Source organism: Eleginops maclovinus, chromosome 4 (assembly GCF_036324505.1).
Source record: "Eleginops maclovinus isolate JMC-PN-2008 ecotype Puerto Natales chromosome 4, JC_Emac_rtc_rv5, whole genome shotgun sequence".
Lineage (NCBI taxonomy): Eukaryota > Metazoa > Chordata > Actinopteri > Perciformes > Eleginopidae > Eleginops > Eleginops maclovinus.
Window position 1 is genome coordinate 15,650,341 of NC_086352.1, and position 14,953 is coordinate 15,665,293.

The 14,953-nt window shown below is 41.5% G+C and overlaps 1 protein-coding gene across 3 annotated transcripts in view; it reads right to left on the bottom strand.

Annotated features, from left to right (window-relative positions):
* Positions 1-174: 174 nt before the first annotated feature.
* Positions 175-14,953, bottom strand: part of furina (furin (paired basic amino acid cleaving enzyme) a) — a 75,458-nt gene continuing 60,679 nt past the window's right edge. For all 3 annotated transcript variants that reach the window (XM_063881491.1, XM_063881493.1, XM_063881492.1), the window contains exons 10-16: positions 13,181-13,281; positions 12,088-12,191; positions 11,738-11,855; positions 8,299-8,478; positions 8,085-8,209; positions 6,525-6,647; positions 175-5,244 (exon numbers count right to left, since the gene is read on the bottom strand). In XM_063881491.1, coding sequence (XP_063737561.1) covers positions 4,640-5,244; positions 6,525-6,647; positions 8,085-8,209; positions 8,299-8,478; positions 11,738-11,855; positions 12,088-12,191; positions 13,181-13,281 — 1,356 coding nt within the window. In that variant the 3' untranslated portion in view covers positions 175-4,639. The remainder of the gene's footprint in view (positions 5,245-6,524; positions 6,648-8,084; positions 8,210-8,298; positions 8,479-11,737; positions 11,856-12,087; positions 12,192-13,180; positions 13,282-14,953) is intronic.

The window sequence follows — 14,953 nt, forward strand, 5'->3', positions numbered from 1 at the left end:
CCTTTACTCGTAATTCTTCTTGCATGTTTAACTGATTATTTTTTTAATGAATGATTTCACTTAGTATTTGTAATAATACACAGTATTTTATACAATTGTCCTGGTACTTAAAAAGAGTTCTTACTAACACACAACCTTTTTTACTTAGAGAGCATTTGAGTTAATAAAAACACATTGAAATTTGCATAGATCTTTAATTTTTTAGTAGAATCTATAATTGACATCAATTAAATAAAAAGAAGAAAAACAAGAGCGAAAAAATCTTTAAATTACAAGAAAATTACACTGCACCGTTCATATAGTACAAAAATAGGCCTTATTTTAGAGTTATGTCTCATGTAAGATAGTCATTCTTGTACATTATTCATAGGTCACAAATCCGTCAGGTACTGTGTGCAGCCACAGGCCAGGAACCTCACCGAGAGGCGGGAGGAGGTCAACCGGGCCGCCGCCTCCTCCATCACGAAGTGTTTCATTTATACTTAATCAAGCATGTGTACACACAGACGTAGATCTGATTGAGCCCTTAAGTTAATGGGGATGGGATACATTCTACCTCCTCCCTCCACAGCTGCTGAACATACAAAGTGTCACAGCACATCTTCAAATCATAAAAACAGAGGTGACAGATCAACAAAAACACTTTGAACACGGGTGAAGGGGCTCGATGGACCGTGACAACCTGAAAGCAACACGTTGTAACTCTAAACAGACAGCATAAAAATGATTGTCTTTGGTTATGCCAAAGATATTGCTCCTATTAAACCCCATCCGACTTCATATTGATCACTTCAGACTACATCCTAAGGCAGGACTGAAGCAACATCGCGCTTTGCATGAAAATGATCAGCTGCAAAAAGAAAAAAAACCCATCATCCCTTATAGCCAGACGAGACAATCTGTAACGAGCAGATTCCTGTTACTTTATACATTAAAAGGCTTTACACCTTAGTGACGGTGGAGTGGCAGCCTTTTAATGATGAGCTGCTTTCTGGCACAATTAGAGACCTTTTTCTTTTCTTAGTATGCGGTTTCCATCCCGTTTTAGCAGTAAAAGTTGTGAGCTGGCTTCTAATGGTGTGTTTTGGAAGCACTACCTACTTAATGCTGTCCGCATTCATGATTTCCCTCAAAGATGAACACTTGAATGCACAAGGCTTCGAGTTCATCAGTTTAAAGTTTTCTGAGTTTTCAAGCTGTAGTGGATACAACATCAAGAAAAGATGAATAAATCACTTTGTGTGCACTCAAGGGGACACGAGGACTGCCTGAACACCCGCCCAAACGTTGCATTCTGGGAGAAACTTTATTCTTCCTTGAAGCAATAGGAATCATTTGAAAGGGGAGATGCACGACGTTGATAGCTTGAGCATCGATACTAATTGCATTGTTCAGAGTCCCACATTATAGTTCCTCTAAAGAAGCCCACTATTAGAGTTTAAGAAAAATATTTTATGGAAGCCATGTTGGTGCCAGGTGAGCCCATTAAATGTTGTTTACGAACTTCACACCAAGCTGGGAAGTCAATAAGATGTTGCTGCAGGAGTCTGAGGCTGTATTTATTACATTTTTGAAATGAGCAACACCTTAAACTGGGGCTAATCGAAGCCTAAATGGCAGTAGGCACTAATGTACATCATACAGAGCTATGCCAAACACACTCGTTATTCTGCAGCTACATCAGCTTTGTTCTTTTTGACGGCACTTTCTTCGAATCTACTTTCTCAGGCTGGTTTCCGATCCTGTTTAGTGTTTCCTGGCTGAAACCGCAGCGATAAGCAGTACACCTGCACCAGCCATCAGAGATGAATTAAGCTCCCTGGCTCAGCGCTGTGTTTCAGAGCAAACATACCAATCTTTCTCCATGCTTTGAGACAGGATGTGGGGGGGTTTAAAACTCTTTATTCTCTAATGTTTTTCTTTCTTTCCCTCTCCGAACACGCTTTTACATTTACAATTTACATCCAGCTCTGAATATTATTGTTATTATGAATGATTCCTTCTGAAACAAGCATTTCCAACAAAAGTGGTTAAATTGAATCAATTAGTTTGGTGTGCTGGTGCACCTTCTCACCCTGGAAACAAGGAAATTATTTGATTGTCAGTGACAGGAACAAAATGCAGTTCAAATTTAGCATGAGAGATGTGGAAAACAAACGCCCCTAACAATTTGAAAAATGATTTAGCACTCAAACGCCAGCCAACAAGATCTATGGACAATCTTTCTACCTCGTTTTATATCCAATAACAACTTTTACAGCCCAGGAGTGGCTGCCCATGAATGCTGATCCTAAAGGCAATACATTTCACAAGAGATAGCGGGCTAACATTTGCACAGCGGCCTTACAGTTTCTGAATCGCAATTGCCTCTTTCTCTTCAAATACATAAATTTGACTTGGGTGCCTATTCTCCTAAATCTTTCCTGACAAGCCTTTTCAAAACTGACCTACATGTAATTCGACCTCTAAAATCATTTAACAGCTCCTTTAACAGCTTGTGAAACCTCACCAGATGATATGAGAGGTAGATAAAAAAAAGGAAAAAGAGGATGACGAGCTGCAGTTTTGAATGCATGTCATCACCATGACAACCTCTCTCGGCGAGCCGTTTTTTGTGCTGGAAATGAAAAGAATAATAATAATTTCAACATGGTAGAAACAGCGGGCTGTGTATTCAAAATGGCTAAATTGTGAGATGCACATTTTAGATGATAACCAGCCCGCGAGAAAAAGGATTTACTTTTTAAAAAAAAGAATCCCTAAAGGTATGATTAATAACCCCTCCGAATAAATAGTTGCTGCAGTATCATTCAGAATATAATTAATTGGCAAGTACGCTGAAGAGATAATCTGAATTTCAGATTAGATGAACACTGGAGGGTAAGTGCAGAGTCGCTGATGAGATGTGGAGTCTCCACGCACGATATCTGAACAGCATTCAAGATTTGAAGAAGAAAGCGGAGACTAAAGCGAAGGAGAAAAGGAAACCTTCACTTTAGAGGGCGCACACACACACACACACACACACACACACACACACACACACACACACACACACACACACACACACACACACACACACACACACACACACACACACACACACACACACACACACACACACACACACACACACACACACACACACACACACACACACACACACACACACAGTGTCTAATATACGATTGTAGTGCTAATGTGCTCTGCAGAAAGGAAAAGCCTTTATGTTTTGTTGAGTCTGTTGTCAAGAAGTCAATCACAGGTAACTCAACAGCTGCCTTTGAGAAGCTGTTGTGCTCGGCATCACACACTGTTCCTGTTCCCATCAGCGCCTCGGCTGCTTCTTTCTCCGCCCCAGGATGTGAGCACTTCAAACGCAGAAATTAAATATCCCTGGAAGCCATTGTGCCTCCGGGTTGATCGAGTGGACTGTGTGGTTTATTGTTTTCATCTTAGTCTTGATTCCCTTCCACTTGGTGGTGGTTGGAGAGGTGAATATATGGTTTTGGAACCGGGATAAACTGAGTCCATCTTCCCTAAAGGCTGAAAGAAGCTTTGCTAGTGGTGCGAGTCGGTTTGTTCTGCGAGAGAGATCTTTCCAGACTTTGTGTTCAACAGGAGAATTAAAGCCTCCCTTACTCCTTCAACAATAGCATAATATGTTTACATTTTTTTAAAGTGTGCAAGATGGATGTTTTATTTACATCGTCTGTTCATAAAGAGAAAGACGGCCAAGAGGCTCTTAGTCTGTGTCCCTCTCTGAGTGCTGGCACAGGATTAAAAATCATTAACATTAACTTGTCAACTATTATGCTTCTGATTTTTGCATTATAAAAATACACCGTGACTTGCTACAGATAAGTGGTGCTTTCATGATCAGCTATTGGACGTTGATGTCACTAAATGGTGCTTCAGATAGAATCAATGTTTCCTAATCCCATGTTATGCCTCGTAATACACTTTTTGGCTACCACTTTCGGTTAAAGTACTGAATGCGACAGGACCAGCTTCAGCTTCTCTATAAAGGGCAGTACTCTGTTCCACACACACACACACACACACACACACACACACACACACACACACACACACACACACACACACACACACACACACACACACACACACACACACACACACACACACACACACACACACACACACACACACACACACACACACACACACACACACACACACACACACACACACACCCCAATCTCGTCTGGCTACTGCACTGAGACTGATGGAGAGAGAGGGGAAATAATAATCATTTGTTTACTATAACAAAAAGGAGCTGGAGGGGGAAATGGACTCTGCATGGACATACATTGTTAGTGATTGAGGGCAAGAGGAGGGAGAGAGCCAGTTTAATAGAAAAGCGCCCAAGTATGAACAGAGCAAAGCTCAGCCATCCCCGAGCTCAGAGAGACAGCGGATTCTCATCAGGTCTCCTGCAGTACATCCTGAAGCAGGACTAAGAAGAGACCCGGTAAGACAGAGACAGGGGAAAAGGGGTGAGAGATAATGCCAGAAAAGGCTGGTCGAGGGCAGTCACCACAGCCATGAATTATCACACAAATGAAAGTGAGAAGACTCTTAAAAGCGGGAGAGAGGGAGGGATGTGGGGGAGGCATTAAAGAGCACTTTGTGTTTTAATAAAGGCAGTCCTCTCATTGTGGAAGTCGAACTCTTCGTTGTCAGAGTCCGTATTTATCCCATCATCCCCCCACACTGTCGGGATCCCGCGGTACGACACAACCCTATTTCCCCCGAGGCTGAAGCCTCCCCCGAGGCCACGGCCGGCCTCCAGAGAGGGCAGCTTGATGAGAGCGCCCGAGCGCAGCTGCAGCAGCAGGAAGGTGCCGGCGAAGGTGGCGATGATGGCCATGCAGCTGAGGACGGCCACGGTGATGGGCAGACGCGAACTGAGCTGGAGCTGCACTCCCGGTTTCCCCTGGCCCGCCATGAAGCTGTTGGGGGACTCGCGCATGTACTGGTTGAGGTGCACGCAGGTGCCCGAGGAGTCCAGGGAGCTGTGGGGGGGGCAGGAGATGCAGGCCTGCGGGCTGAGGCTGCTGCAGGTCAGGCAAGGCGGTGGGCAGGGCAGGCAGGCAGGGATGGACACCGGTGGAAGAAAGTTTCCCACGGTGTAGTTGACAGGCTGAGAGCCCCCCGAGAAGCCTGCGGTACATTCTTTCACACAGCCCTGCTGAAAGAGGTAGTATCCGGCATTGCACTCTGTGAAGCAGAGAAATAAAAGTGAAATTAAAAACCTGCACACACTTACTGCTTTATGCGAGTCCCACAAAACAGAAATGGAGAACTAGGATTCCTGCTCCGAGAGCTGAGGCTTAGAGGGGGGGTAAACACACAAGATGTCATTTTCTGCCACCACATTATTCAAACAAGACAGAGATGGTGCAAGGTGAAGTAGCGTGAGATCATGGGAGTTTGTCATTCCAGTTTGCTTCTCCTGCTTATTATTCCTTCATTGTTTATCATTTAGGATGTTTTTAGCAGGAGATGAATTATCTGCATTAAGACCAAGGCTTATGATTATTCAGATTTTCTAAGCGGTTAAAGTACATAGTTAAAAAAAACCCACTAGTTGGTAATAATAGGGTTCAATTATCACAGCTTCACAACGCTCACGCATGCTCTAAGGGGGAGACTTGCCATTACAGAGGACCAAATAAATAGCAGTTATCTTGATTAAAATGTCAGATGTATATAGATAGAAAACTGTTCTAATAAGTAAGAAAACTGAGGTTGAAATAAGTTTTGCAATTAAAATGCTTAGGGCAGCATGATTACGTCCTCAGAGCCATTTCCATTTGCAACGGGTCCAGATGCAGACCATTGCCTGCAATGGCAATTATCAGACTGAGGGTGCCGGGGGTACCAAGCTAAAAACAGATGAACCAAGAGACGAAGGAAACTAATTTAATACAGCAACTTAAAATCAGACAAAACTTTACATGTTATCCGTTAATCACCTACATTATAATTAGATTCAGGTTATTGTCTCATGACAGTTTGTTCTCAGTGTGTAAGTACCTCTGACGGCCTGTAGGGGTCAGACTGGCACTGCTTCAACATGTAGGTGGACTTATTCTACACATTCTTGAGACCTTGCCTATAGCAGTGTTTGGAGAGCTAGAAGAACATTAAAATTAAATGAGGTTATTAAAAAGGGACCTGCAGTTAAAAAATGTATTTGATCCCATCAGAATTTTGATCTTCATTTCATATTTATGATGCTAGAGCTCCATGACGCTATGACGTTTTTGGGAATAGTTTGAATAAACAAATTTTGGGATTTTCAGAAGAGCCTGCCAACAGCTGATGTAGAGACGGAGGCAGCCGAACACACATGGTATCACATTTCATCCTGTCCACAAGTCACATCTCAACATGACTCAGTAATAACACTCCCACCCCCCCCCCCCCCCCCCCCCCCTCCCCTCGCTCAGCAGCTCTGTGAGGAACAAACAGGGGACAGGAGATACCAGACTTACCGATGCATATCTGCCTAAGGTCCAAGGTTTTACAGTTGTCATTGCCCATCTGAGCCTTTTCAGAGGAGCTGGTAGATGCTGAGTCGGTGCCATACAGCACCAGGATGAACTGGGTCAGAGTGCCTGAGCGGAAAGACACAGAAGATAAAACAGTGAAATTAACCGGGAGACAAAGTAGGCCTGTCAAAAACAGTGAGGCTCCGGCACTCCCGAGGGTGGATTTCATAAATGTATCCTCTTCCCATTGTAGACTCTTGGATTTTCTGCATAAAGTGACAGTAAATGACTCCTTGAAATGAGGTGCAATTTAAAGACAGTATGATTTCACTCTGTGCCTAATAAGAGTTTTATAAAGTGCACGTCTCTGAAGAATCACTCAAGTGTGGGGACTCGTGAGTGGTTCCACTTTAGTAAATCACTTCTTGCTGAGGAGAGAGGTGTGAGGCGACTATCTAGAACGCTTTTTTCCAGTTTTCTTGGCTTCTGAGTACCGTGTTGTGGGTGGACCTGATAAGTCCTTGTGCAGACGGTCGTTGGTGGATGATCCAAGCGCAAACAGAAGTATTGAAGAATTCACTCCACTGCTTTATTATATTCCCTGCTATAAGAAAATGATTGCTGCAGAGCTTCACCGAGTCTCCCCTAAAGAGAACAAAGGAAAAAGGCACCACTTGATCTCTAATCTCCCTGCACTGAGTCCGTAACCGTTGAGCCGAACTCTAGACTCAACAGATTAATGCATGTAAAAAACATTCACGTAATGTCATTTTATGCCCTCCAGGTGACCTCACAGTTAAAACGCATCTTGTGGACTCAACAGCGGATGTCTCTACTGTCAATACCGAATAAAACCAAGGATAAATATAAATGTTTCCCCTTTATGTCCTATGCAGATTGCCATCTTATTGACATTTGAAAATACCCAAATCGACAACATAAATGTGGTAATATTAATATTGCCAATTCATTTAAAAAGCACTTGCATAGAAAGGATTCCGTCCCAAGCGTTTTAATCCATTCAAGATCACTCCAAAGGAAAGAGACACTTTAAATTACTACTAACATTAAAAGATGACTTTATTAAAAACATTTTCTAACAATAATCATCCCGAGACATTTATTTAACTTTGCATATCAAAGTCAGGATTTAGTATTCTGTTTCATATCGTGTTTATATCTAATCAAATGTTTAGTTTATGTTTATCTTTGTAGTGGTTTGTCTTAATTTACAATACAATGATGAGTTGGCACCTGAACAAATAAATTGCCAGTCTTTTAAATCTTTTATGAAGCTAAAATGTTTCTGGTTCCAGCTTCTTAAATGTGTGGATTTACTGCAATTATTTTGCAGACAAAACAGATCAAAAGTTATCTGAAATGTCCATATTTACCTGAAAAAAAGGTATACATTTATCAGAAAAGGAGTCAACTGATTACATGTATTAAAATAATCATAATTTGTAGAATATTTGAATCTGTCTTTAAGATGAGAAAGGAGAAAATGAGCCTGGACAGCTGGTAAAGTATTTCTTGAATCTTTCAATGACAAAGACGCCTTACCATAATCACTGGCCCCCGCCACGTTCTCAATCTCCAGAGTCCAGGCCCCGGTGGGTTTCTCGTCCCAGGAGTGGGTGGTCATGAAAGCCCAGTCGTTAAACCCCTCTGATGAGTAGTCATGAGGCCTGCCGGAAAACCGCAATCAGAGTGTAAACGTCTTGTGAGTGTTGTCTTGTACTGTATTGTTTCTGTATTTGCGGACAGTTTTTTGCACCTGGGGTGAAGCAGAGTGGAGCGTGTGCCGGCAGGACTAATGAGGTGGATGGCCAGGTTTCCCCTGCGGTTGTAGGATAGTGTGAGCCGGGCCTGAACGTGCTCTAACGAGGTCACGTGAGTGTCTGTTCCCTTGCAGGCTTCCACGCTCATGTTAATCGACAAATGGCTGCCAATGTTCCTGTCAAACACGAGGGACGAGACAAAGAAGATGACACATGAAGACAGCGTTGTAGGTTGTGTGTGGCTAAAATCATTACCGGCTGTCTGAGCTCGTGACAAGCTACAGTCTGGATAAATGTGTGAGTGTGACATTTGGCTCGCGGCCAGTGTGAAAGCTTGCGAGGGGTGAAGAGTTTGTGGCCTTGAACAGGATTAGCGTCTCGCGAACCTGTAGCACCAGCAGACAGTCTCCATTCTTTGGAAGTACCCAGCTTTTTTTTACTTCCTCGCTTTGGGATAACACACATACAGACAACATTTCTAAGGAGCAGGAAACCTCCGGGTTTTAGTGCCAAAAGGTGGTGTGATCACTAAACTGTCAGGCTCTTTAAGAAGATACATTTTTCATAATGGATTACAGGACTACATAAATGCCTTTCACCTCTGTAGCAGCGTCACATTGGAATAGTCCAAAAGGTGAATTTAGAGCACTTTTCTCCAGTAGATGCCACAGACTTATATAGAGGCTGTCCACGTTATTATTGTGATGCAAATAAGAAGCAATGCAGCACTTCATCATTTGCATGTTCGTGCTATTGCAAAATTTATTCTGTGCTGTTTCTACTGTAGGCAGAGTCACACAACAGGAGAGACGGAAATGGAAATCTATACAAATGGCTGCTGAAGTTGATTTATCTTGGCCATTTGACCGCTGCAGCATAGGCATCTGTGATTTAAGGTCTAGGAGAAGCAAAATATCGGGCACTGTTGCAGACATGGCATCTGTTTTTTACCAGCACACGGAAAGAGGGAGGGAGGAATATTGAAAACCTAGAAAGTGTGGAAATCAGTGATTGAGAGCATCGAATCAAAAAGGATGACATTTTTGGCTCCTTTAATTGTCATTAACATTTCAGCAGCAGCCACAAGTGAAAATCACCTCAGTGAGGATTGTTACCACTGCTGTTGAATACTAAAACATTTCTGACAAAAATAAAACAAGATTCCTCCAAAAGATCTGCATTCATGAAACAGTATTGTGTTATTCTGTTGAGCTGAATTTATGTTTTCACTGGGATTAGGCAGCTCACAGGAGAGCCTGTCTAAAGCATCATGAAAATATATCAATCACACATTCATCACATATTGAAAAACCCTTTATCAAGCTATTTTTAAACTAAATCTGCTTAAAGCAATAATCTTGAAGGGAAATAGCTCTATATATCATTCCAGTGTTTAAAAAGCTTTTCAGAACCACCAACAAATATTCTGGGAGGCAGCCTAAACCTGAAGAATTGCCATCCTTTTTGTGGTTAGCAAGCTCCAGAGCCTTTCTAAATCATAAATCACGTTTTGAAAAGCTTTGCCAGAGCTTCCAATTCATGCCTTACTCCAGCTTGCAGTAATACGAAAGAAATGTTGCAGACCTGGAGGTAATTTGCATTCATTTATTAAATCCCCTTTAAGAGGACTTCAGAACAAGGTGTGCTCCCACATATGTCCGTTATATTTAATGTGGAAGCAATATACAAATGGCAAATGGATTTCCTATATGATAGCCCCGTTTTAAGTCTTAGAGACCACTCAAAGCACTTTTAAATACCAACCACAATCACCTATCCACACATTCATACCCTGGCGGCAGAGACTTCCATACAAAGTGCCAAGTGCTCATCCAGACAGATACAAACTCACACACCAGACACACACTCCAACACTATTGGCACAGCCATCGGAGGCGATTTGCAGTTCAGCCTCTTGCCCCACGGGCACTCGGACATGTAGACTGCAGATGTGAAAGGTCAAACCCACAAGTCACCGATTGGTGGATGATCTGTCTACTTCCTGAGCCCCAGATGCTCATTTCTTTAGCAAACCACATGCTTACAGAAGCTTTACTTCACGCTTTAAGGCACAATCTGTTTCCAAAGTAAACACGGTTATGCCAGCAGATACAACTCCATCAGTAATCTGCAAACCCCAGTCACTCTGAGATCCACAAACAAACCTTTATATACAAAATAACACTAAACTCGAGTAATTCACTCATCTTTTCAAAACAAGGTATTTTCAAATATGAATTATGATTAAGGTCATCATGGTTTAGTCCTGTAGTTTTCCCTGGAAATATGTCCTTTTTGATCTCACTGTTGTGGTTCTCTTAGATGTAATCACTGGTTATAATCGACAATGAGAACAACACTGAAGCTTTTGACGTATTTCAAGTCGCTCTGGATAAGTGAGTCAGCTAAACACCTAAAACGTAAATTAAATAACCTGCCTTGACTGCTGCGCCCAGACGCTCAAACCATCTGCTCTGAGCGTCTCATAGCTGCAGTAAAAGAGAGAGAAACCTCAAACTCTGCGAGGGAAGTGACAGGGAGCGCATAATGAAGAGGAGATGTCAGGCTGGGTTTAGACTGTGACACCAGGGAAATGAAGGGAAGAAGAAAAAAAAGGCAGAGGAAAAATCTAGTACTAACAGTGAAAGAAACACATGGATTGACAAATTACTATTTTCTTTTAAATGCTCCCTTTCAAGCCGAGTGCCTGGCACACACACACCAACAACAACGAGGAGAACTTCACCGTGCGCCCAGAGCTGAGCTGCAGATGAAGACATAACGTGTCATTGCAGCAAAGCATGACGGCTCCGTTATAAACGAGCATCTCATACACCTGCGCTCTGTTATGGACCGGTTAATTATCAGTTTCTCTTATCGCTATCTGCGGCTCGAACGTCTAGGTTTATCAGGATGAAGCTTTATTCACACACTGAGGCTACATCAAAGACATGTTTATTACACTCATAGGGTTTTTGTTGTCTATTTCTTGTAATACTATTATTTATAAGCATCAAATTATCTTTGCGATCAAAATCATCCCTTTATATTTGATTTCTTTTATAATACGTTTGGGAATTCATACTCTGCTCTATGTGCTGCAGCTATCTTAGCCAGGACGGTTTTGTGCAAGCGAGGCACTTTTCTGGTTTAAAGGTGAGCTCCAGTGATTTAGTAGTGCAGTGACATAGAGTTAAAGTGCTCAAAAGACAGATGAGAGTTAGAAGATCCTGATTTCAGAATTATTTTTCAAGTTCAAAAGCTCTGGCTGACAGTTTATTAAAAATTATAATAATTGATGTATTTAGAAAATGTGACTGGGTTAGCTTGTCACTCAAATGAGCTAGCTGAGGCACCTTCGAATGAATGGACTTTTCTAAACTGCATTTTCAAATGTTGTGTGTTTTTGTGTGTGTGCTTGCGTAATGTACCTACCTTGGCTCACTGACCATGGTGATCACACATTTCCGTTGTGGCCTCACATTGGTCCAGTTTTCTGCCAGCGCTACGATTGCACTGGCATCAAGTAGACCGTATCCATACGAATGGCTTACTGCAGATACCAAAAAAGAAAAGAGGAAATGGACACATAAATGTTGGCTCTCCAAACTATAACGTAGACTAGCTGCAGGTTGTATGTTATCTAAAACTTCCACACAACCAATTCCAGGGCCTTACATGTCCATTTACAATTTATATGTTAAGATGCATAACACATGTATGAGTCTCAAATGGTCTCGGTAAACTGCAGAGGGCAGGAGATAACCCTGAAGGAGTTGCTGTACCTTTGCGTCCAACCCCATTGGTTCTCCAGTCGTTGGTGAGCAGGTGGGCAGGGTGAGAAGTTCGTACAACCAGATGTTGCATGTCCCTCCAGGTCAGATTTTTACTGGAATGTGTAAATGCAAGTACAAACAAAGACACAAACAGCCACATAAAGAGAAAGACAGACACACAAAAAAAACAGGGAGACATACATTGTTAGACTTTTAAACGGATCAAACATTAGAGTAAACCTGCAGGTGGAAAGCTGATGAAATACAATGAAGGACTTGTCACATACTTTTCTAAAGCGTTAATCTTCTGTCAATATGTTTTTGAACTCAATTTCAACCCTGTAAAACATTTTTAATGAAAATGTGCCTTCCCTGATTTGTACGGTTAAAAAGGTAACCAGAGGACAATGATGAGTTGAAAATATTGACAGATATAAAGCCCATTATTTACTGACTTTTTCTTTTAATCCGTTCCTAATTGCAATACTTTCTCTGCCACAAGACCAATTACTTCCTTTCAGGACTGTTCTGACGTTCATGTTTGTCTCCCCATTAGCGCTGCGTGACTGGATAAGAATCATAAGTGCTGTTTTTGTAATTGCACTGTAAAAGTCTATCAGGCAAAAGGGGTTAAAAGTAATTCATAAAATAGGATAATCAGTCAGGATTGATGCATAAACATGAAGCGCCTGCAGATAAAGTCTGATTAAATACAAGAGTTTTACATTTCTAATCAGGCTTGAAAAAGTCTGTGCAAAAAAAGGATAGAAAATTATTTTACCTGGTGTCATTAAAAGAGCAATTAGCTGTTAGCAAACGTCTAACCCTGAGCTATAAAACTGATGAGGAGCTTTAAAAATACTACTATGGCTTTCTGAATATTTAAATGTTCATGCAAGTTCTGAAAATAACCAGAATAATTACAACACAGACTAATGATGAGTTTGTTTTGCACAAATGAGATATTTTCAAAAGCAAATAAATAGTCTAACTAAGCAGAAATCATGGAACTAAGCAGAACGGGAAGTTATGAATGAGGCTGTGAAGCTGAAGAGAATTGCAATGCTTGGTAAGACTCAGAAAAATGATGATAAGCACTTACTTGGCCTCAAGGGCAAGAGCGATGATCCCAGCAGCAAGTGGGGCTGAGGCGGAGGTGCCTGTGTGGGAGTCTGTGCATTTTGATTTGAGGTCTGTAGTCACCTAGGGAAGACAAACACAGAAAAGCTTTAAAAAAAAAAAGACAGCTCTGCCAAAAATACGAAGAAAAATATTCTCAAGAAACATGTAATGAAAGATATCCTTTGATTAAGTTTTTAACTCATCTTAAGGTAGAGCCAGAAATGTAAAACGTGTACCAAAACTGCTTGTGCCTTTTGCAAAAATTACATTTATAAATTCGTCCTCCTTTAAATGAGCCAAAAAAACCCACATTATATTAAATACTCCATCAGTTCCTATGTTACGATCTCATATGTATTTGCTGGAGGCTGGAATCACGTAACAGTGAAAGATGCAGGAACTTAAGAGCATAAAGCCCTCAGCATGGCTCCCTAAAGCAGCTGAAAATCAAAGCAGGGAAACGTATAACTTATGCTCTCCCTCTCTGAACAACCACCAGTGAGGTGTCTTTGGGCATGAGTCTTTTAAAATCAAAAGCCCCAGTAGAAATCTCCTCTGTGACCTACAGCAGAGGGCTCTGGCTGTATTGGGCAGCTCCCCCAAGGGAAAAGCTGCACGAACCTAAGACGAGGCGGTGCAGAACAGCATGTTTGTAGCAAAACTCATCTCGGTGAGGATAAAGGTTGCAAAACAGTGTTTCGCTGAAAACGGCAGGTGTGATCTTGACTGTGGGGTCAATCTATGTAACTGAATTAGACAGATACAAAAACCGTCTGAATCGAGAATCTGCTCCCTGTGCTGACCAACGCACAGCCTCCAGAAACTGATATTTTCACTGACTAAACAGAATCATAAACGCACTTGCAGAATTGACTTTAAAGCTTCAATTATGCATTCAGGGGGCTTACTATATGCCCATATATGTAAATTAAAACAGAAGGATAATATAAGTGAAATAAAACTAAACAGACATTGAAATATTCGCTCCAGTGTAACCCCAGAGGTCCCACCCACTCCATCTCTTCGTTCCCGGCTTCATGAGTGACAGCACAATTAAATGCGTACAGCACTCAGGCATTAAGGGACGAGCCACATGTCACGGAGATGTCAAAAAGCTGTCTGTCCAGTTTGTCTGGCTGCTAGACTGTACGCTAGAAAAAGGAAGACGGTACATGTGTATGATTTTGTGTGAGTGTGACAAGAATATCAAGCAGCCACAGATTGCCAGACGGAGTTTCAGCCGTTCACTATTCATAATAATTTAATGGTCCGAGACTGAATGAATTGAGAAAAAGACGAAGAAAAGGAAGACAGAATGGGGAAGTCATGCTGTGGATCAGACAGCAGGTTCAGATGAAGCTGAACAATGGTCTGTATGTATGGAGCTGAAAGAACTACTTCATTAATCACTAAGTCCTTTCAGATCAAAATCAATCAGTAACTATTTCGACAATCAATTAATCATTTAAGTTTATTCAAGCAAAAACTCTAAAGTTAAAGCTTTTCAAAGGGGAAACGTTTCTGATTTACTGTGATAGCAGGCTCCACTTCAGATTTGGAATGCTGGTCCGACAAAAAAAATAAAAAAAATACTAAAAGCATCAAACTGAAACATTTGAGATGTTACATTTAAATATTTTCTGACTCCTTGAAGACAAAAATAATCGATCCATCAAGAAAATATTTGGTAGTTTAGTCGGTAATTTAAATATTTGGAGCCATGTAAGTACAAAATTATCATGCATTTGATATG